The sequence below is a fragment of the Amblyomma mixtum genome, chromosome 5 (genome assembly GCF_055824585.1).
Source record: "Amblyomma mixtum isolate Tamu chromosome 5, ASM5582458v1, whole genome shotgun sequence".
NCBI lineage: Eukaryota > Metazoa > Arthropoda > Arachnida > Ixodida > Ixodidae > Amblyomma > Amblyomma mixtum.
Window position 1 is genome coordinate 121,890,958 of NC_143016.1, and position 24,019 is coordinate 121,914,976.

The 24,019-nt window shown below is 49.1% G+C and overlaps 1 protein-coding gene across 2 annotated transcripts in view; it reads left to right on the plus strand.

Moving 5' to 3' along the window:
* Positions 1–23,807, plus strand: part of Cad96Cb (protocadherin Fat 4-like Cad96Ca) — a 277,322-nt gene extending 253,515 nt beyond the window's left edge. Inside the window, exons 6-16 of one of the 2 annotated variants that reach the window (XM_089542420.1) lie at positions 3,240–3,347; positions 5,333–5,434; positions 6,239–6,364; positions 9,691–9,781; positions 10,569–10,768; positions 11,695–11,910; positions 12,977–13,222; positions 14,655–14,905; positions 17,221–17,284; positions 17,789–18,178; positions 22,240–23,807. In XM_089542420.1, the coding sequence (XP_089398546.1) occupies positions 3,240–3,347; positions 5,333–5,434; positions 6,239–6,364; positions 9,691–9,781; positions 10,569–10,768; positions 11,695–11,910; positions 12,977–13,222; positions 14,655–14,905; positions 17,221–17,284; positions 17,789–18,178; positions 22,240–22,326 (1,881 nt within the window). In that variant the 3' untranslated portion in view covers positions 22,327–23,807. The remainder of the gene's footprint in view (positions 1–3,239; positions 3,348–5,332; positions 5,435–6,238; positions 6,365–9,690; positions 9,782–10,568; positions 10,769–11,694; positions 11,911–12,976; positions 13,223–14,654; positions 14,906–17,220; positions 17,285–17,788; positions 18,179–22,239) is intronic. The other variant, XM_089542421.1, reaches the window with a different exon arrangement.
* The last annotated feature ends 212 nt before the right edge of the window (positions 23,808–24,019 follow it).

Here is a 24,019-nt window from a genome sequence, read left to right on the forward strand (position 1 = left end):
ACCAGACTCCTGTAGTTCAACAGACTCCTTACTCTCCTGATATGGCCCCTGCGATTTCTGGCTGGTTCCCAAAATCAAAAGGCCATTGAAAGGAGCGCGATTTAAGACAAGGAAGAACATTATGGCTGCAACGACAGCTGAGCTAAACTCCATCCCGAAAGGGGCCTTTTCGGAATACTTCCCACAATGGCAGCACCGCTGGGAGAAGTGTGTGGAGTCCCAAGTAGATTACTTTGAAGATGACTAGGTTTGCAACGCTCCAGTTATGCAAGTTTTTTTTCTACGGCCAAATGTCGGATACTTTTCTAACAGACCTCGTATGACCATAAATCTATAGATCGTTTATAGACTGTCTATAGGATTTGTACTGCCTGTTGACTTCTCTCTAGGATTTGTCTATAGGCAGTTATAGACTTTATTGACAGAAGTCTATGGACAGTCTATAGACAGTCTAAAAAGTTTTTGTAAGAAATTTTTGTTTCCTGTCCATGGCCTTTATCCTGCACTCATACGGAGTGACCAGCAGCCGACTTCAAACGGGAACAGGCAGCTGTGCTGTCGAACTTTTAAACCTCCTCCCTCACTGGGTGCCACCACTATGGGCACAAGAACGAGAGAAAAACTAAGAAAGAAAAGTCGCGAGTGTTGAAGGGTGGCATTCTCACACAGTATACGGTCCACTGAGACACAAAACGTGTTCTGGTTCGCAATGCCCTCTTGCCGCTCTGCCTTGTCGGTGACCTGGTCAGTGCCTTCGGGTAGTTAACTGTCCCCTAAGTCTTCGGCACAGAAGAGTTATTGCACGAGGCAGCGCTGCGCGCGTACCCGGTGCCGACAGGCGAGTGATTAAGCTGGCCAGTTTGCATAACATTTTCCCCTGACTCGATCTGTTCTCTTTGGGCATATCTGGGGCGTGCCAGACCGGAAACACGCCTCGCTAGTTGCATACACACAGTGTCGCACGCGGTGTGGACGTCGTTAAGCCATTCTTGCGGCTCCCAGTGTCCTACAGCGTATTCTCTTGCCGGCTTCCACACCTGCATACCTAAGTGCCCGTCGGACACGCAGCCGACACGGACGAAAGATTGGTGAAAGTTAGCCCCCTTCTAGACGCCGCCTGAAATGTATGCACGCTATACGTATGAATGCCACCGGCGCGCCGTCTTGGGGCGGTTCTCTCTAACGCCCCTTTGTTCGCTCGAAGCATTGATCTGGAGCCAATGTCCGCACACACAGGGGAAAACAGCCCGTATTGCACCTTTTCGTGTTCCGAGAACCGCGACGGCTCGCTCGGCCTGAAAGAAACGCCAGCGTGCTGCGTGCTCGTTGTCACAATGAAAGGCGTATAGACCTATCCCGTGCATGCAGTCGCGTGCGTACTGCGGGTGTCCATACCGCCCTCGTGTTGATTTGCAGACTTCTTGTGTTATTTCTCTCTTTTTTTTTGTGCCGTTCCGGTGGCGGCGTGTCACGCCGATGGACAACAGTACGGGGAGTGGACAGACTAGCGCGTCTAGCCCTGTCCTCGTGTGTCGCAGGTATACGGGGGTGCAGTGGTGGTCCAGCTGTCATTTCCGGGACTTCATTAGTGCGGCATTAGTCAATCGACCCTGGCCGGCCTTCCCTTTAGAAAATCACGAGCAAGGATACTCGTATTCGCATTTCGCGCCAGCGCGACACTACCGTGTCTATGTTTTGTTGGTGACGCATCGTGTATGTCACTTGCCAAAATGAAACGAAGGAAACAAAGCGCAGCGAAATCTGGAGGAATCGTCTCGTTCTATTAATCCCAACATTTCAATGAGGCTCAGGTTGGCGAACGAAGAAGCGTTTTGAGGCCATGACCGTTGTAGAAAGGTTTGACTGAAACCTGCTTGGAATGTGCTAAATGTCATCAAGACTAGCGCTTAAACGATTGAACTGAAGACGCATACACTAGGTGCACGAAAAGAACACGCACTCTGGCTTTGGCCTTGCCAGTTCGCTCGCCGATGAACAGCACCTTTATGAGTGTGGTCACTAAACACCACCGCAGGTCTTGGCCACTAGGTTCAAAGACCGCAACAGTCGTGACAAGAGCCACCGCTGTGTCGTGATGGGTTGTCGGTATGTACAGAGAGCTCCAAGAGCTGAAAGGCAACCGTCATTCTCAGTTCATAAAGCTTCGGAAAGCACGAAATTTCCACAAAGCATCGCTAGATTGCTTGGTGGAAGCGGCCTAATTCACCAACGCCGTGAGCTGTGCACTTTTTGCAAAGTCTGTACATGAGGGAAAGGAACGAAGGCACAGCATTCTTGTTGAGTGGCTTCGATAAGCAGCTGTCGCAGCAGCATGACGGAAACAAGCACAAGAACGAAAACTTAGTAAATGCAGCCATGCCCTGTAATCACTCTGAAAAACCGAGTGAACGCATAAGCGCGCTCTCGCAGTATCAAGCCCTGAGAAAACCAGCGAATCGAAGCGGCAAGTTGGGGGGGTGGTAGTTTAGTCAAGACCCTGCATCACCATGAACTTGAGGATTCCTATCCAAGGTCATGCTGTCTTGCTTAGTTGCGCTAGCGTAAGTTTGGCGCAGTGGCGACTTCCGCGGCGATTAAGCGATAGCTTAAAGGCGAGGAGGGCGTACGGCGGGATCAGCAGCCATTTCGGATAATGAAGTCACGCGTGGCTACCGAGACCGCGCGCGGTCCGAGAAGCGCGGATAGCAAAGCGCTCAGCGACGCGCACAGTCTTTTCAAAGCCTCCGAAAGGGAGAAGAAAAAGAAGGCAAACCAGAAACGACTTGGGTTCAAAGCGTGTAGGGATGCGTCGCGCGCCCACCGACAAAACGCGGAAGCTCCTATGGACGTCTTTTCTCTCGTTTTCGCCGCTGCGCTCGTAGAAAAGCACTTGGCCCGCGTTGAACTGTACGGGGACAAGAGCACTTTCCTTCTGGTAGCAAGAAAGCGTTGCGGAGAACAACGGCAAGATGAAGAAGAAGAAGAGCACCAGGCGTTTCGCTAGACGTGTCTTCCATAGCCAGAAGGAAGTGGAGTGAAAGGGCGCGGGTACCGTATATAGACGAGGAGGAAAGAAAGAAAAAAGTGCAGTGCACAAGGCAGACTCGTCCATTGTGGCAGCTGGCGTGTAGGTCTGAAAGAAAAGGGGAAAATGCAGTGTAGGGGAAAGCAATGTTTCTTGAATATTTTTTGTTGTGTATGTGCTAAGCGTGCTTTTCATGTTCATCGTACCCCTGCAGAGTACGGTGCCCGGCACGACGGTCATGCAAGGCATCCGCGCCGTGGACAAGGACCAGCCTGGACCGTTCAGCACGGTCGAGTACTACGTCGAAGAAGGACCGCATTCGGTACGCTACGCGTGTGTGGCACCCTCTCTCTGTCTCTCTCTCTCTCTCTCTTAATCCTTTACTTTCTTCTGTTTCTATCCTATTTTTATTAGTTGCTCTCATATGACTATTCATTTTCTCTTCCGGGTTTCGTGACGGCTCATCTCTGGCTTCCAGTTCTTTCTGGCCGCCATACTGCTTTCTTTTTTCTTTCCACTGCCTTTACTTCTCTAATTTTTGTTTTTCTTGACACCTTTGATGCCACTATCCGTTTAATACTAGTGAGACATAAAGACTGTTGCCTTGAATTCTCAGCAGTGGCGTTACCCATTCCTAAGCCGCACCTCGTGTTCTGCCTCCACAGTAGTTTGCCACGTGAATTCCCGACAGTTTACAGTACTTGGCCGCTTAGTCTGCTAATAACCAACTAGAGAAATCGTACGTGCTACGTTACGACAAATATTTTGAGTTAATATTTTGAGTTGCAAACTTGAGCTTGGTCCTCTGCAAAGAGTATGTCATAGACAGCAACTTTTGGGATTTATTATGGGTTGACGTTTTACATGTCCAAACAGCACTATGGTCAGCAGTAGTGGAGGACTCGTGATTAATTTTGACCACCTGATATCTTTGACATGCACTGAAGTGTATAGACAGTTTTTCGCTGTTTGTTTGCACCGAAATGCTGATATCTGATGTAGAAACGAGCCACTATGACACTTCTACGAGGCACGAAGGAAAGCATATCTTCGTTTTCTTATTCATTTCTGAGGCATTATATACGCTACTCACGCTGGGTTCCCAGCGTCCTCCCTGAGTACATTGACGATAAAATGACCCTTTTTGTTTGTGTTACCGTCTATTCGTGCATTAGAGTGCTTCAGAACTATCGGTCGGGAGCTCCTATGTGAAAGTAATTCTACAACCGCCGCGCCAAGCATCGACCGTCTCAGCCGCTTCCTGCATCATGCTCTTTCGCTAGTAATCCCATTTTCGATCAAGGCAGCAAGGTTACGTGCCCTGTTCCGTTAGCGCAGACCATCGATTACTCGATTTACACGAGCAGTTTGGTCGAGCGTTTCCTTAACTGATGCAGACTTGCTTCTTATGCGATGCGAGGCCCCATGTCTTGCAACACTCCGCACTATGCATCGCTGCTGTATTTGGCAAAAAATCGACCCCCAGGCTTAGAAAAAAAGTGCGCATCCTGAAAAAAGCAGGTCGCGCACTGTTTCCGCTGTGTTATTTTTTTTTTTTTTTTGTAGGTGTACGTGTCTTGGGTCGCGAATGGTTTCAATACTAGCTGCCGTCACTATTACGTGCACGACCGCTGTTACGTGTAACCACAGGCGCCAACCCCAAGTCTACGTATTTCAGGCTGATCCTAATTAAATTAATGCATTTCTTTGTGTACGCACTGAAATCGTGTCTGCCGATCCTCGCTTTCTTCCAGTTATACACAGGGTAAAAGAGCTGTTGACAAATCGTTTTTAGCACATATGAAGTGCGGCACACAGATTACTTATTCGTCCTACGCCGTTCCTCATTCGCCCTGCAGGCCTGTTTTTCCCGATGACTTAGTGAACGTTTTTGGGTGTTGTGATCGAGGTCTGCACAGATTCAGCGCAAAAGAGGCTCACTCCCGCATCTCTTTAGTAATGTGAAGTGATGAAAACGTGTGGTGCGGGATCGCCGAGAGCAACAGAGCTTTGCTGTGGCGCTGTCATGTTCTCACTCCAATAATAGTTTAGTTCCGCGCAGAAGCAACATGCGCGACAAGTTCGATGCCCGCAAAGGCGCTGTGGCAGAGGTCCTTCTTTCTGAAGCGCTTGTTGTTGAGAGTAATGACTGTTTGCCAAAGCCTGTCGTGACGAGCGGTTCTTTGCCGCTAGCTTTGCTTTTGGAATTTATCTCGCACTTCGTGCCTGAGTTCGTGATTGTTCAGCAGTGTTACAGCATATGCCGACAGCGCACCTCTTTAACGAACCTGCCGATGCCATGTGCAGCACCTGCTGGCTTTCGAAAGCCTACTGGAAGGTTCGCTGGTGCTGAAGGACAAGCTCGACCACGAGTCCCTGCCCAAGTTCACCGTCACTCTCCGGGCGCAGGTGAGCAGTCGACCGCAGTGCTTTGCTTTTCTTTGTTTTTATGTGACACAATCCGCGCAGCAGTAGACCATGGTCACAAATGAATAAAAGTACGAGGTCAAACTTACTCCTGCGTCACGCTGCGGAAATGGTGCTGCCCCTTATCAGCTACGGTGTCTTTCTTTTTTTTTCTTGGCCGAAAGTTATTCGCAGATGTGATTGGTTTATAGACGGCTGTTCAATAACGTTAGAAGACCGACTAGTGCAAACTTTTGACTTGAGTATGGGAGGCTTTCATTTTACGGAAGACATTTTTCAAGTCGCTCTGTAGAAGCAGAATAAAGCTGCGCTTCATTAACGAAAAACCAAAAACAGAAAAGAACGAGTTTCTTCCGCAGCTGATTTTTTACTGCTACGTTCACATTGTCTTACAGTGTAATTAAATGCGAACCTGAATTTCATGAGACGCTTACTATAAATTCCCATTTTGTGCACATTGTCGCAAGTTCTGCTTGAAGCGGTAGCCTGGAATTGAATCTGCCTAACTAATGCGAACTGACGGACGAGCACTCAGCCCGAAATTGCGTGCACCCATTAGAAAACCCTCAGAGTACTTGGCCGCCCTAGGATTGAAACCGGTTTCTCCCGAACACGCAATGTGCCGTCGGTACTTCGCTGTACCATGGGTACTAAAACCGAGAGCCCGCCTTTGGGCGACGTCAACACGGACTGGCACTACGTATAAGGTCTCGTGGTCAGCAACAAGCATTCTGCAATAATGATCACTTGAGCTGAAATGGTTCCTCTGTCTATATCCTTCCACAGGACCAGGGGAACCCTCCACAGAGCTCTCACACCACACTGGTGGTGGTGGTGCATGACGCGGACGACCAGAACCCGAGGTTCTTGGCCGAGAGGTACTTCGTCCAACTGCACGACAACATCCGTGTGGTGAGTTGGATCCGCTCGCTTCTTCCGAAGCATCCTGTGGAGACCTCTTGAACAGGAGTGAGTCTAGAAGATTTTGTATAAGGCGGGCTCCAGAATAGGGGAATGTGGCAGCCTCAGAGCCGTACCAGAGGACGGTCATCGGCAGATGTCAAGAGCTTCTGGGCATGGGATGAGCGTTGCCCAATTCCTCGATTCAAGTTAAAGATGTGCTGCGCGCTCTAACACTTGCCTTGCGAAGTTCCTTATTGAAACCAACATTGTGGTTTTCAGCTGTCCATGCGACAAGGAGTAGCCAACGCCATTGCCAGGCACCAATATCTTCGCTTGCATGCGTGTCATTAACGAAATGCGTTATGCACAAATTTTGCGTTACTGATACAACTAATCACATGCAGTCGTACCTAACGCTGACAAGATTTGTTTTTGTATATGTAAAATCGGTGGGGAAGAATACACTAACGCGTAATTTCAATCACTCGTATAAGCTTTGACTGAAGTTATTCACACCTCATTTGCTATGCGTACCACTAACAGATTCCCGCTCCCTTAATACTGCCTCCCCCCCCCCCCCCCCCAACCTTCCCTTCGGATTATTCAACCGCGTTTTGAGGTGGTAGCAATGTTGTATTGATACAAACGCTGCCAAAAAGGTATGTGATCAAATACTTCCAGAAATATCTGCCAAACGCTAAGAAAGCTCGACTCTGGGAGTAGCAATCTCTGAATTTCAGCCAGATTTTTTTTTTTTTTTTGTCGCGTCGGGGCCGCTATACTAATCCTTGGAAACACCAGACGCGTCTTTCAGGAGCACCAGCTTGCGGCGCTGGTCCCTTTGTGATGCATAACTCCCAGATCTCCGATCAGACACCCTTTGTTACTCTTGAATAACAACTACCTCCCCGACTACGTCATCGCAGCCGCGCCCCTTGTCCGCTCCGGACAGCGCAAAAGAACGACAGCAACAAAAGTCTGTCGTTAGCGAGTCTCGCTCAGCGGAGCAAAAAAAAAAAATAAACAGAAACATACGACTGCCCTCTCGTCACGCGTGCGGCGTTTCTCCGTGCAGGCCGAGGGCGTCTCGAGAAACGCAAACTTTCATTAGCGGCACGCCCCTCCCGGGCCCCGAACCCGAGAACAAAGGGGACGCGGCCCCCTCCCCCGTGCCACGGCTAGCCACGCGTCGCTCTCGGGGCGCCGAGTGCATCGTTACGCACGCGGACACGGTGCACCTCTGGCAGCGCCTTGTGCGAGAGGCGCTCTTGCATTTCACTCGTGATGTTCACGGCCGCTCCCCGCGTGCACTCGCAGGGTCGCTCGACGGTGGCGATGAGTGTACGAAGCTAGCTTGGCGTCATGTGAGAATTTGTGACAGAAAAAAATAAAAGAGGGGAGGGAGGGGAGGGGGGATTGCGCTCGTTCTTAGCGGCCATTCTTCAGCGCTCTACACGACGCGTCATGCGCTGCCAATGTCGGGCTTAAGTTCATTTTAACCTTCAGTTCATTGGTTTGTTGAGACGAGTACGCGTACACGCAGCATCACGAATGAATATAGGGGAATAAAAGGCTTGCACATGACTAAAATCGAAACTATAGGCTCAACGAGGCGGGACTGGTGCAGTCGAATGACATCGGGAGAAGTCTACATTTAAGTCAACTACTTAAGCTCATAGCGATTATGAAGATCGATTAACGTGAAGAAGCTCGCTTTGCACCAGGAACTTGTAGGAACACATCAATGCTGCCGTGGAGGGCGGTGGAACGCAGGAGTCAATGAAATACGGCAGTGAAGCTCCGTAGGAAGTGCAGTCCGGTGCTCAAAAGCGCTCGCGATGCAAGGCGGTTCGAAATACTGCCGGGTCATGCAAAGTGTGCGCCGCAGAACGCAGTCGGGACACACCTCCGCACGTCGCGCCATCGTTGTTGAGGGACTGCACGGGCTCCCCTGAGCCTGCGACACGCCGCGGCAGCGTAGCGGGGAGAGCCTCGAGCAGCCTTCGCTCAGTGGCCCGTGGGGCCCGCGCCTGAGCGCGCCCCGAGGGAGGACGCGCTGGGCGTCTTTTCTTCGCGACACCCGGACCGTGACCCGGCTCATCTATCCGCGGGTGACCTTCGGCCGCGAGCGTTACCCCCGCCGATCCGCTTTGTCGTCGGCAGCGTCCTCCGGTGGCGGCGACCGTGTCGCCCGCACGGCGCCCGATCTCTCGGCGACATCTGTCTGCCTGCCGCTTCGCGAGTTCCTCGCACAGGGCGCGTTCGTATCACCTCTCGGTCCGCTCAGGCAGGCGGATATGTCTTGATTTTAGTGTAACTTCGAAAACGCGATGTACATTTGCTCGCTTGAGACTGGCCTAAGCATCGGTCGCTGGATTAATAAACGGATCGAGAGCTATTCACGAACGATGCGGTAGGGACTGCCGACCCCTACACAGCTTCCCTCCCCTCTTAAATCCGACCACACCTAAGTTCTGCGACACCACTTATATACTTCATTGCCATGCTTACTGTATGAGCGTTCAGGTCCACCTCCTATATTTTTTCTATGTGAACAGAAGCACTCGCTTTGATTTCGAGAACGCAACTATCGCGCCAATGCGTGTGCTCAAAGCTTACTGCGCGCTGTTTGTCGAAGCAAAGTTAACGATTGCTGCATTCATTGTATATCCGTCGTTCCTGGTCAACAGCAAAAGTGCGCCTTAACTTCTTGTGGCTTGCGCATATCGCTCATTTGGAAAAGCGGCTCGAACGGCGCATAACTTGCGACTGCCTGTACCTGTTTTTTACTAGTCAGTTACCCGCTCACCTACGAAGCGGGAAAATACCTTGGAATGCTTGCATCAGTAGGCACCGAAATCAGTCCTTGACGCATAGTTTAAAATTTTCCAGCACAAACGACTTTTCTGCATATTACCGTCCCTTTATGAGAACTGTAAAAGATTTTTCGTAATAATGAGTATAACGAGGCACTAAGCCCGTTAAGCTCCAGCGTGTGTCCCGAGAGAACGCCTACCGTTAATAGAGTTCATGTCATATTACTACCATACGCGATATGCGGACTGATGTTTGCGCAATTTTGGCTGTTACCGCTGTAGTCATGGTTACCATTTCCTCTTTTCGCGGACACCATGTGGGATGGCATATGTTAGGAAGGGCCTTTAAAAGAAAGAAAAATATAGGTGCGCATACCTGCCGGCTAAGTGGTGCTAGCTATAGGCATCCCGCTGAGCAGCATAGGCTGCTGGTCTCTGCATGAACACCAGCCGCACACAAGAAGTGTTAGTTTTGCAGTATTTCTACAAGCATTTATAACACCGAGTGTTTCGTTGCAGGGTACGCCGCTGGATGTGAAGCCCAGCAAGATCGAAGCTGAGGATCCCGACGAAGAAATCAAGGCCCCCATCAAGTATACCTTCAACTCAGGTGCGGCTGCGATGACGGGCGAATGTGTGTCATTCATTACGTCTTTACACTGCTAATTATCGTGCACGTATCACGTAGTAATAATTTTCGTAGCTTTTTGGTTGCTTTTTCATGCCCCATGCTTACGAATCCAATCAGGAATATTACATGTGGGCTGCACAAATATGAAAAGTTATTTGTAATCTGCAGACAGCTTTCAGATCAAGTTTTGGATCGCCTGCTAACACCTCTTGAATTCTGGAGCGAGTGTGGTGATGACCAACCCACGAAACGTACTGACACCAAGTACACCTGAAACACAATCATGAAAAAACACGCTAAGTCATGAAAGATCTAGCTTGCGTTCACGTTTAATTAGGAACACTTAGAACAGCACGCCGTAAGCCTGTGCGCTACATTACTGATTTTTATGCTGACGCTAACGATAGCTACGCTTACCAGGGGTTAAACAAAGTTTTCTACAGGTTTAGTAGATCTTAATCGTCGCGCTACTCCTGGATCTTAACTGGATACTTGTAAAACTTGGAAAGCTCTGTATATTGTGTCCTCAGTTTTTAAGCACATTGGGCCCTCTTTACTGAAGCGCCCGCCAGCGCGTGATCTGATAGAGAAAGACAAGGCACATGCCACACCGTTGTTTTTCCGTGTTACTGTTAATATGGTTTTGGCATCCGTGTTGTTAATGTCAGAACGAATGAAACCGTGGTTTTAGGATGTCTTCAGTGAGCATGCCTTGTTGAATCCTGGGTGTGAGCTTACTGATGTGTCAACGTGCGCTACCCTGCAGACGCCCCCGAGTACTCGTACTTCGACCTGCACCCCCAGACGGGTCACGTGTCCCTGGTGCGGCCACTGCCCGAGGGCTTCGCTCTGCCCGTCACGCTGGTGGTGCGCGCCACGCAACACGACAACCCGGACCGATTCACGCTCACCACGCTCACGCTCACCGCCGACCGGTTCCCGCCGCACGAGCTGCACTTCCTACAGGTACGCTGGGGGCCGCTACATGGAAGAAACACTGAAAACTGCGTTTCTATATAATGTTTGCATATGTTAGCGGAAAAGTCAGATCAGCGGATGTTCTTATCGCGGTTTTCGACATCGCAAGCACGATCATAAAATGCTTCGTTATTTATTCATTTATTTTGCACGGGTTGTAGCAACCCTCGTATCATTGGGTTAGTAAGTTCTAAGTTTCGAGTGTTGCTTTGTGGCGTCGTGGTGGTCTTGACTGTCCATGTCTTGCGTGAAGCAGCAGTTTTCTTGTGTATGGCTGGCGCAGTAGCAGGCATTTTCGGAGCGCTTAGTACGAGGAAATTTGTCATACAAACAACAACACTGTCTGGTTCAGCATGGTACAGTTCAACGTTTTGCTGCATGATCAGTTTCTTAAAAAAATGAGAACACTTAAAGTGTAGAATGCCTTGTTTTCTTTTTGAATATATCTGTCTATCGATTCCATCCCACCGTTGCCAGCAGGTCTGTATGTCTGCAGGTTTGCCCTATTAGCTTGTAGTTGACGTGGTGACGTTAGTGGCGTGAGTTTCGTGGCAGTCGTCTTAATAAGCGTCTCCAAGACCCAACGTCTAAATGTACGAAGCTAGTTCTAAGTGGATATCGGAAGCGCTAGCAAGGGTTACAAGAGCAGCTTACTAACTAAAGTAGTAGCGAAGCGAAACCAGAAGTACGAAATAAATCCCAGGTCTGTTCCTCTGGCAGGTCTTCTCAAGTCCGAAACTAAACAATGGCGCCTATTGTTGTCACCGCTCACAAAAATTTCATTATACAGGCAGGCTGTAGACAGTCTATATATGGACTGTGCATAGAAATTTTTCTAGGGCATCAGCACTGTAGGACCCGGGTCTATAGCAGCTTCCCTGCTGTATGCGACGTGCTTCACTCATTCTCCGCAGGACGAGTACGAGGCCCGCGTGCTGGAGAGCACCCCTCCGGGCCAGGCCGTGCTCACGGTGCAGACGACGCGCGGCGCCGCGGACAAGGGGGGCGTCCGCTTCGAGCTCATGGACGACGGGAGCGGGGACGCCGGCCCGTTCGCCATACACGCCTCGGGAGAGCTCATCCTCGCACAGCCGCTGGACTACGAGCACAAGCGCTTCTACACCATGCAGGTACGGCTCGAGCTGTTTGTATGGTATACTGCAGCTGTGCATGCAGTGAATAAGGAACCTCTCGAGAGTGCAAAAATGTATGAAGGCGGCACGAAGGAAGGCATCAGCCCATTAGTGCACTGTGTTTGTGCATTGCATTGTCTGTCTTCTACTGTTGCTACGCTTCTGAAATGTTTCACCAGTGCTGTGTTTGTGCATTGCTTTGTCTGTCTCCTACTTATGCCGCACTTCTGAAATGTTTCACCAGGGCGAACAAGCTTTTCTAAACATAGTCTCGGGGCTGGAGTAGCTTTCCGCAGACTGACTGTGTGTGATGTACTATCAGAACAAAATGAAACGCGAACAAGATAAGAAGCTCTTAGCCAGAGGAAGCTCAACACTAGCAGAGCATAGTTTCATTTCGAAAGCACGAAGACTCTTCTTCGGAAGTGTTTATCATCTCGCTTGTATTTTTTGCTCTCCGGGAGCTAATATGTTGGTGCTTTTGGGTTGCCACCTGAGTTTCTTGTTCACGTTTCATTCTTTGCTGATAGTACGTGAATTACTTGCCTGTCACAGCCAAAGCTAATTGTCGATATGGGTGTTCACTACGAAACTCCCTGCAGTAACGAGCACTGAAGCTTCAGAAATTTCTGCACTGACAGCGACGTTAACGAGAATCCAACTGCTATGTGGTTGCTGTAGATTGTATGAAAATATTTCTGAAAAACGTGACGAGATGGCTGGCAGCCCAAGTGCTACGGAGTAGACAATATAGAAATAAGAAATGTAACATTTTAAACATTCCTTCTTGTTTTTATCTTGTCTTTCCCACTGCTCTGCTAGCATATTCATATCACGGGCACCTTGGACGTAGCTTCATGTCCCTCTAAAGCATGCCTAAAATTGATGCGGTTTTCAAACGTACAAAAGTATGCACCAGCACGAGCGTAGCGCCATCGTTTAGTCATATTTCTCTTGAAGTACCATGGCTCACATACTTTCCTGTGCGCACTGCAAATGAAGAACCACTACACTCAACACGAAGGAGCAGGCGTGACCAATGGTGTGTGTGCCCGCTGCGCAGGTTCTTGCGACCGACGGCAAACACAGCGACGTGGCACGCGTGAACGTGACCGTGCTGGACGTGAACGACAACGACCCGCAGTTCGGCCAGCCGCGCTACTCGTTCGTGCTCACCGAGCCGGCTGTCGTGCGCCAGGGTGCGCTGGTGGGACAGGTGCACGCCACGGACGCCGACGCAGGAGACACCGTGCAGCTGACCATCGACGGGCCCTCGGCGCGCCTCTTCACCATCAACAACCGCGGAGAGGTGGGTACCGGCCTCTTTGTATATGCATTACAGGCCCAGATGGCAGTACGACCTCCTTCTTGGTGCATGTACAGTCTTTGTCAAAAATATGCAGTACAAAGGGTTTGCTTCCAATCCCTGTAGCGGTGCCCTTAAGCAAATTTGAAAGTCCTAAACTTGGGAGGGTTGACGACTTAAGTTCTTCCCACCTATATGAGATTAGGATCCCTGAGTATGAAAGAGGAGCCGCGTTTCAGGGCTCAGAACCAGACCACTTGGGCTATATACTTTTGACAAAGACTGTACAATCACTGAAGAATGCACGTGCCTATGGTAGGATGCATAGTGGGTGTCCGTTGACTTGAAACCATTTTAAAACACTTCCACGCCTGCGTATGTTTCGCGTGAGGTGATATTAGTTTTTTACACTAAGAAGAGCCGTGGAATGTGTCGCAATTTCAAGGTGATCATTTTAGGCTTAACTTGTTTCTATTAAAGCGATCTAACGTTTATTTTTACAAGGTTGAATTAAACGCGCGAACTTAGCTACCCATTTGGTTCTTCTATCCTGTGCCGCCACTTTTATGGAAAAGTGAGTGATCATCAGACCAGATAATCTTCAAACGTTAGACTGTACATCTGAGTGTCTAGAAACCTTAACACCGGCTGAAATTCAACTCGAGGCCATTGGACCTCGGCGTATGTATTTGCCACAGGCAAAGTGGCTTAAGTCTGCGTAAGCGAATAGTTCGAAGGTTCCAGTGCATCCCACTCCCATTCGGTGTCCATGCCCGTCACAAGAACGCGAATGCCGGTGTGGCCACGTTTTTTCTGTAGCCGACAATGCTATGCATACGCATACTAGCTCTTCTTTAATAGGTGTCCGGTCTAAACGAATTCGGTCCCAAACAGTGTGCAAAGTTTTCCACACTGTGCTGAGATCCACTATGCTTACACAGTAACATCTCATGTTATCAGACAGACGCGATGGATTTTGCATAAGCTTGTATAGTACCATAAAATCAAAGCGCCTAAAAAGAAGAAAAAAAGGAGCACGTAAAATACGTTACGGCTTCACTTAATTATTGGCCAAGAAATAGCGATGCAATGGTACTTATAGTATCTCTGTCTTCAGAAAGAAGGCAGTCTATATCAACTCTGTAATTTGCTTCGAGAGCCATTGTTATAGACAATGAAGACGACACACGGGACTTTCGTTGTTGTTTTTCGTACATAAGCCATTATTTCATGTTCCGCACCATAGACAGCCTGGACGAGTCGAACCTGTGGCGTTCCTACGCCAACATTCCGCACAGAGTTCCTGCTTTCTCAGGTCACAAATACAACGGCGAAATATAGCCCGCTCCCCATGTATTCCGTCCCGCGTTCTCCTATGTCGTCTGAAACCCTCACGCATGCCGTGCCCTGAATTTCGCCGCGACTGCCTTCGCAGGTGCGCATCCGTGATCTGGAGTACCTCAACTCTTCGCGGTCGCACCTTGTCGTGGTGGCGACGGACAGTGGCGTGCCTCCTCGCAAGTCCACGGCGCTGGTCGAGGTCCAGTTCCCCGAGGCCCTGGTCCTGAGCGGAGCGCTGGCGCCCAAGCGTGACGAGGGCAGCTTCGTGCTCATGGCCGTGTTCGGTGCCCTGCTGGGATCGCTGCTGCTCATTATCATCACGCTCACCGTGTACATCCTCAAGAAGTGAGCGTGCCTCTTTTAACAGCACTGTGGCAGTTGGGTCATGTAGTTATTTTGGGGAGAAGTATGGCATGGCAGTGCAATAAAGTTCAGTCCTACCCTTACGACAGTGGTCTATAGACAGTCTATAGACTTCTTAATGACGCTACTGACTTTCTATATATATTGCTTTTTGGCTATTCAGTCTATAGACTGTCCATAGATAAAAGTACTAAAAGTGGGTGGCCATAAATCTATAGATTGTCTATATACTGTCTATGGAATTTGTATGCCTATAGACTGTTCTCTGGGATTTGTCTATAGAGAGTCTATAGACCTTACAGACAGAAGTCTATAGACACTCTATAGACTGTCTAAAACTTTTTTTGTAAGGGTAATATGATGTCACAGCTGCGTAGTTGACCAAACCTAGAGTGAGAAAATGTGCACATTTTGTTTAATCCAAAAAAGGAAAGCGATATTAGTGTGACTAAAGAAAACAAAACTTGTTAGCCATACTGATTCGCAGTACTGCCATACCAACGCTTCTCGGAAGAGCCGAGACAGCGCTTGAAGTGAATTATTACGGGCTTACAGGGCATATAGGGCGTCCTGAAATTCCGCCATACTTGCCGAACTTTAAATAAGCTATGCGCCATTGGGATCGTGAAAAGAAAAAAAAATGCACTGTGTTTCGTTCTCGAGGTATGCAAAGTCCCCACAGCTTTTCACACCAACGCTGAAGAGCGAGGCCTTCGATGTTTGTTTATCCCCTCGTGATAACCGCATCGTTATCAGCAAATCTGGTGCGTGCGCTGCGAGAGCCGAGGCTGGCTGACCATCCACGCTTTCACTTCACTGGCTAATAGGAATTTTTACTAACCACGTCTTACAATGCGAAATCTACGCGCTCTAATGTTGTGCGTGTGTGGGAGCTGTTTAGTGTTCATAACGCCGCGTGCCGCGGAGAGTCGACAACGATGAAAACATCCCCGCCGTACTTTCCTGTTCACAAACACCCAAGGGGAAACTATAAATGTATAAGCTGCTTTATTCTGATTGTATGCCTCAGCTATAAAATTGTCCCACTTCCACAGACGCAGCTTTGTGTGAAAGATCATGAACACTCTGGTTAATGAAGAGAGACGTTAAATTCCGCAGCAAAAAAAAAAAAAGAAATTGTCGCCTGCTGGGTTTTTGACCCGTTTTTCGCCAACGGTGCCCGCGATTGCCCAATTATTACGAACCGCTGCGAAAATTTTATTATGGTACTTTGGTTCAACCGAAGCAACCTGCTCAATGCAGAACTTCCTTCGCGCGTCCTGTGGTTCGTTACAAGCGGGTTACTCAGTGCAGCAAACTTGAAACGACACATCGTTGAAATCGCCGCTGCTGGTACAGAGAGGAGAGCTTCGGGGTTTTTGTGATTATTCCGCATTCAGTGCTAAAGTATTGTGATCCTAGTCTCAAGAGATGCCCAATAGAGTTTTTATTTGTTTGAAGAAAAGTTATTTGAAGAAAAACGTCCACACAGTATGATGGCCCAAAAGCATATCGTTCTAAAGACAATACTTTATCCTCTTAGAAAGAGATGTGATGGCGACTTCAATTCGTCCTTGTAAACGTTCTTAAAGGTAAAATCGCCGTTCAACTGTGTTGTTCCTCTTCGCCGCGCATGCGCGATCGTATTTTTGGACCACTTCACTGCTGTTTCAGTAGCTTAGCTTTTGTTTCTTTACTCTACAACAAGGAGTACAAAGGCGGATTGATGACCAGTAAATGTGTATTGAATGAACCTAGTGCCGCACAGATTGCCTACTGTACGCTGGTGAAAGTTCCAGTGCGTTGTCTTTTCTGGCAAATAATTTTAAACAGCAAAAATTTTGCGCCTAAAACTGTGACGCAGGAATATACAACAGATACAGTGGAATGATTCGTAATGCTCAAGAAAGAAGTTAAATCTGAACCAGATACAAGAAGCTCGTAATGCACCAAACAGGACCATCATTTTGAACTCAAATATGCGTGGAAAGCTGCAGACCTGTTTGTTTTTCTGCGCGAAATATCGCGCTCAATCTCAATAGGAAATAAATCACCAGTTGACTGGAGCACGATGCAGCTTTTGTTTGGCAAAAGTGCAGAAACGTGTTATTTCGACATAAGGCAGGAGCGATGGTTTTATTCCTGCCGGTTACCATTCTTCTTCACATGCATAAACATATCAAAGCTTCAGACCGCCAAACATTTTTTTTAATCTGTGAGCTTTTTTGCTTGCTTAAATTTATTGTTTCTGACTCACAGAACATAAAACTAACAGCTTCCCCTTGCTTACGTTCTAGCAAAAAGTACCGGAACCGACTGCCTGTCTCCATCACCGGGAATGGCCATACCCCACTGAACAAGGTAATATGGCGTTGCCTGAAATTTACGTGAAATCTGGTTAACAACACCACATTTGCGGCATTTTGCGGATTAGTGCTGCGAACTCTATCGGTGGTTTTTCACTCCACACGTCGTCTTTACAAAAGTAAAGCGAGCTTCCCCCATTATACGCCAACCTGTGTGTACACCTCTGAGCTTAGCCACGCATGAGTACTTCAGAAAAACTGGTCGGGTAATCGCTGTCCATCAAGCACCCTCGATCACTCACAGAATGCCTAGCATATGACGGCAACTGCATGGTGAAATTTTGTTGCACGACCAAGGAGCCTTAACATTGATCAGAAATTAGTCCCAACCGCTCATTCGCCCAACATAGCCTTTTACGTGACGTTCTCTAGCAAGGCCTGAAACTTCAGGCTTAAGACGCATTCTCACGTGGCGTTTGTGCCTGAGACCTTAATGTGAATTTATAGCGTGGAAACAAACCGTCAACTCAATTCCTGGCACTTGCAATTCAACGCGCAGGTTGCTACGATAAAGGCTCCGCACAGCGCAGCGAACAAGCTGATCAATCCTCCGCGGCCTCTGTCGGGCGTTGAGAACCCGATCTTCAACCTGTCGGACGCCAAGTCAGACGACACGACCGAGGACATGAGCGAGCGAGAGACGGTGCCGGACAGTCCGGACACGCCCGTGCCCAACGGTAACAACAACAACAACAACAACAACCGGCCCCAGCAGAACGGCGGGGCGCTGCCCAACGGCAGGCTCGAGCCGCTGCGCAATGGCACCGCAGCGCCCGCTAGCGGTCCCTCGCCGCTGGCCAATGGCAAACTGCTCAGCGTCCAGTGGCCCATAGGCTCCATACCAAGGAGGGTCAAGAAGCTCAGCTGGGAAGACGAGCAGCCGAACAAGGTCAGTGCCGCTCAGCGGCTGCACCTCTTTGCTGCACTGTATGAAAGTCGCAGGGGACGTGTGTCCGTTAGCTTGCACTCTTGTAGTACACTGTCCCAAAGGGGTGATGAGGTGTCCTCCAGCTGTGCTTTTCTGCGGGCCGTCCCAAGCGGTATTCGCCTTCTTCAGCTCAGAGGCGAATGCTCCAGTCATGACTGAGTAGTCTGCTCCCGTATCCACCGAGGAAGTAACATTGCGGCCATCGACGACGACTTCAGAGTCTGCAATTCTTACCTTAGCGTTGCACGTTGCTCTCGGAGTTCGGTCGCGACTTGGTCGGTTGTTCCACTTGCGGCTGAGGGGCATCGTCATGGCATTGATTAACGGCGTCGTCAAGACTATGCTGGGCTGTGTCGTCATTGCCTTCGCGTGGTGTCGTCATCTACGGAGGATGTTCGTCGTTTCGGCGGCAAGCAGCTCCATCTCCAAAGGTTGCCCCCGACCGCGGGACCGGGGAACCTCCCACCCCCCTCATACACTGCGTAGCTGTGACTAGGCGCTGCAAAACGCGAGGTTGGCAGGGATGGTGACAGAAACAGGCGGTTCAGTTCGGCGCATACTCCTCTCGACGCAGGTAGTCGTCGATCTCCCGGTGCTGTCAGGTGCGTGTTAGGAGAAAAGTCACGAAGACCCATTTGCTTGTATGGGCAGTATCGAAGAACGTGACCGGCAGCACTACAGGTACAGCAGAGCGGACCCTTGTCGGTAGTCTTCCAGGCGTCGCATTTCCTGATGCTTGATCGTCGTTCGTGGGGTCGGATGGCGGGATCTTGGTGTTGTACCGCAAGTACTCAAGGCTCCCGGCGAGCGCTGGTGGGGGAGATTCGACTATGAACCGCGGCGGCGTAGGTCACGGCCAGTGCTTCCTCTGTAGTAACCGACGGCGGATAGCCAAGCGAATGCCGGACTTCTCCGCTGACGACGTCCCCAAGTGTCGTGCTTGTGACTCCGGTGACTATGGTAGCACCGGACACAGCTCCTCATGTACAATGTCACTGATCAGATCCGGCAGGTTATCCCTGCTTGCAGCTGTGCCATCTTGTAGAGACGACTTGTAGCGGTCGCTAGTACTGGCGATCTAGGGTGTCTGGGGTCTTTTCGATTGTCGACGATCCGGTGGTGAATTCAGCCACTGTCTTGGGCTCATTTCGCACAATGCAGGGGAAAAGCTGCTCCTTGACGCCTCACGTCGGGAGGTTCACCTTCTTCGCATCGGCCATGCTCGGGTCTGCGCGGCGGTAAAAGATAGCAGCTTTTTTCAACAAACCTGTCGACTATTTGATTATAGGGAGCTGTATTCTTATTGACTGGAGTAAGATCTCAGCTCTTTTCTTGCGCACAATGCTTGTAAAGGTCTTCGAGAATACCATTTTGAATAGACCCCACGTCGTCAAGAAGGCTTTGTTGTTTTCATACTATGTTTTAGCGAGGCTATAAAGCGCCAAGAAAACATATCGGAGCTGCATGTCATCTTCCCACCTGGTGAATGAAACCACGAGCTGGAATTGGTCGAGCCACTCTTCCGGGTCTTCAGCTGGGGAGCCGCTGAAGGTTGAAGGTACCCCGGTATTCTGCTGGATATCTGGGGTCGACGCCGATGGTGGGCTCATTGTAGACATCGAAGCTACCTTCTGCTGTCGGGTGCTCTCCGGTAGCCTTCCGCACTCTAGTGGCAGCTCAAAGACGACGGCTGTTTCTCGAGTCGAGAATCTGGCCTTGCCAGCCTCGGTGCCTTTTGCGGTTTAATCTTCTGCTGCGGCTGAGGGGGGGGGGGGGAGCCTCCCCCCCCCCCCCCTAGGATTACGGATATTATTTATGCACTAGTTCCTTTTTGGGGGGGGGCTGGGAAAAAGTTCTGCAGACGCCCTTGACTGCAGACAAAAGACTAGCATGAAACTCGGGCTGTTTATTGGGCTTACTTGTGTCCACAAACAGAAACTCAGCGAGTCACCATCGCTCTTGACCGCGCTCAATTTAGAGGTGGCGAAAAACTTTTGGGATTAGGCGCGGAAGGCACCTACAACAATTTCGAACATGGTAGCGGCAGTTTCATGCAGCTACAGCCTTGTCTGATAAACATGGTTGCCTCTCGCGTCACAGCAGTATGATAAGATAAGGCCTAACTCAAGCGGCTTCGAGCGGGAACAAACAAAAAATTCAAAGCTTGGCGGCCATATCGTCCAGCCGTGGCGCCAGCATTTCAATGGTGTACGATGCAGTAACTCACCTGCGTTACTGCATTAGAGGAATTAAACACAACTCAACTGTTTTCACATAACGGAGCATTATATAGATAAGTGAACACACAAAATAAAAACTGGAAACGCAACACACGCGCTCCATAATGCCATCCAGGAACGTTGTTTCGTTATCCAAAAGAGCAACTGGTGCATACGGACACGCATGCGTTAAGTTTCTCTTTTTTACTTTGTGCGCTCGCATCAGTGTCTCCGTGTTATGAGTAAAACTGAGTTAAAAGTTAGTGCTCTGTTCTGTGCTTGTCATTTCCCGCTTCGTCAGTAAGCCACAAAGGCTAAAATGCTGTTAGCGCCTGTGTACTCCATATAGTTAACAAAGAGAAATGTTATCGGTTTACTGCAGCCAGAACCTTAATGTCCAATGCTGCTTATACGTAAAAACTCGTGACAGGTGAACACCTTGGCCATAGACTATAGTCACTAACAGATTTAGCCTAAGCCGCCGCGGTGGCTCAGTGGTTACGGCGCTCGGCTGCTGACCCGAAAGACGCGGGTTCGATCCCGGCCGCGGCGGTTGAATTTCTTTGGAGGAGAAATTCTAGAGGCCCGTGTACTGTGCGGTGTCAGTGCACGTTAAAGAACCCCAGGTGGTCGAAATTTCCGGAGCCCTCTACTACGGCGTCTCTCATAGCCTTAGTCGCTTTGGGACGTTAAACCCCATGAACCAAACCAAACCAAAACCGCCTAGCGCGATCCGCGATCCAATCCGCGTCCGCGGGCTTTCACCTGCTCCCGCACAGGGGCAGGCGTGCGCCGTTCGGGGCAATCTGCGAATTCGCAGCAGGTGTCTAGAGGAACCGATTCGCGGTAGAGGATCGCGCTATGCTAAACATCTCTGCAAAGTATCGCGCTTACCGCGGATTTTTGTTTTTTAATTTAACGTCATGCCCTGCGCCGAATGCAAAACCGATCTATTCACCACAATTACGCAACCGCATTGTTCTTTTCTCTTTACTGCTGATACTCTTGCGTTATGAAATGCTATGCAAAACTGCATCTTGCATCCTTACATGACATGTCATGTGCATAGTTTTAATGCAGGACAACGCGTAGAAGAGTACGGAACAGGATTGCAATGTGCAACGATGCAAGGATGTTCACGAAAGCTCTAAAACGTATTTTGTGCTGACTTATGTCCAACACATCTTTTGGCGGTTGTTCTTTGGGAATTAATTTATTTCTGAATCTAATGCTTGGCAGTCAAAGTTGACTCAAGCTGCCTGATTACACATTGTGCAGAGCAAAAACAAGCTATCTTGGTTATGGCTTCATGAGCGGTTTCAATGTAATATGCACTAAGATAAAGCAAAGAGCATACAAAAAATTGGCTGAAGTTCAACCCGGCTGAACCTTTAGTAAAGAGGCGAAAGCAAAGTCGGCCGTATTTTCAGCGAAGTATGGTGTGATGTCATTGCTACGTCATCGCATGACGCCACATCAGGCGATGCGAATCTCAGCTGTAAAAGTCAAGGTCAATGGCCACGTGACCACTGCTCATCGGTCACGTGTTTGCTGTTCATTGGCTGTGACCATACCACAGAGGCATATCATGGCTATGCGCAGCAAGACATGTAGCCATACATTGTTAGTATTGGGAGTGTGTGCTTGGTTTGACCTTGGTCGGGCTCCAAGGTCAAACGCGCAAAGCCAGGCGAAACTGAGTTGTACCTCGAGTGGTAGAGCTTAATTTTCTAAAACCATCGCTAGGACTACAAATAAGAATGGCTGCATAGTTTTCTCACTGTTTTCCATCCTGTTTTTCAGACGGCACTGGACCCTGACGTCAGCGTAACACCGCTGACAAACGGCAACCAGTCTCCCGACCACAACGAACTCACAGTGTACTTCTAGGTCAATTTCACTAAAGTGACAGTTTACAGTCACCCTCAAGGCTCTCGGATGAAAGCGAGTTCATCACGGATTTAGAGAACTGTGCTGCACAGGCACTCCACAACACGTGCGAAACAATCAAGTCATTGTGATAAGCCTGTAACATGCCAAGCCGTCAGTGCCTTCTGTCTCCAAGACGTGGCGACACCGGTACGTCTTCCTCACAGAGTAGCAGAAGCCCAAGCAGTGCTGTGCCCCGACGTTTGGTGTGCAGCCTCTGCAACCGTGCTGTGTGAACTGTGCAAGCTGTGAAAGTGATGTGACAGGAGTTGCGCAGTGTTATTGTGAAACAACTCTCGCGTGTATACCCGGTTTTCTGCTGCCGCAAAGCACAACTAGTGTGTGACTTCACGGTTCAAATTGTGCTGAGGACGTGCACCAACAGGCGGCGAACGTTTCTGAAAGGCACACGGGTATAAGATCGCCATTTCGAGACTTCTACCATGGAAGAAGCAAGGATGTGATTGTGGCTGATCGTTGTATTATCTCGAAGTCCGTACGAAGACAGCTTTCCTGCAAAGGAAAGTTTTATAATGGCCTGCTCCTGCTCTGCTATGTGCGAAAAAGACATTTGTACCGCGAAGCACTTGAGTATGGTCATTAGCGCTTTTTGTCCTTTCGTCCAGATGTAGCAGGCAAATGCATGCGCGAAGAAGCACTTCCAAAGTCAGAGATAGAAGGAACATCTAACTTATTTGTAAACTTTTGATTCTGGAATGCAAGTCCTTCTGTTCTAAGATGCATGTAATGCTGCTCTCCACGAAGCTTGCTACGGTACGACCTAGGACTAACAGATGCTCGAACTAATGTTTGCAACTCAGAATGTTAACAGGTGCCTGCATTAATCCAACGACGGAAATGGCAAACTTCCAAGCCACAGTGTTCAAGACGCAAAGAAATAAAAAGAAAATACACTTTCAGCGGCGCTGCCGTGCTCTGCTTTCTGTCACCCTGCTGTCAACGCGAACTTCAAGTGCCAACAACAAAGTGCTACGATTTCTTCGCCCTTCAGTCTGTGCATTTTGTGTGGTGGGCCAAGCCAAATGTGAGCTGTATACTGAACTGCGTGCACAATGGCAAGGTTTGCCAAGGCCAGTCAGCGAAGCCACCGGAACTCTCACTGATGCTCTTGCTTCTGCAACGCTTTGTAACAAACAGCATTGCAGCTTTTCTGTTCACCAAAGAAACAATATCTGAGATGCAGACCACGTGATTTTTGTACATAGGACAAGATGAAAAGAAAGAAAAAGATCTGAGCAGTTTTTGTACATAGTGTTACGTTATCGACGTTAAGTTACGTCTGCTGTGTGTGCTTTCTCCTTGCCACAAAGGTCTGTAGTGACGACAAAGACTTGCCTGGTCTTAAAACCTCGACACGCGTATATTACATATATTTTCCTAGCGCGTTTTCGAAAATGCCAACTTTTTGTAATGTCGTTGTATAGTTCCTTTTTCTCTGCCTCTTTTTTACGCAAGAAAAGTTCATAAAGCACCAGTAATTGTACATGATGAATGACCGGAAATAAACTGATGTGTTTTGTGTACATTCGGACGTGCAATGTTTAATCGCACCCACAATTTGACAAAACTATAGAATGATGCAACATCATGGCTTACAGGCGAATTACAAGGAATGAAATCAGCGCTGTAGTTT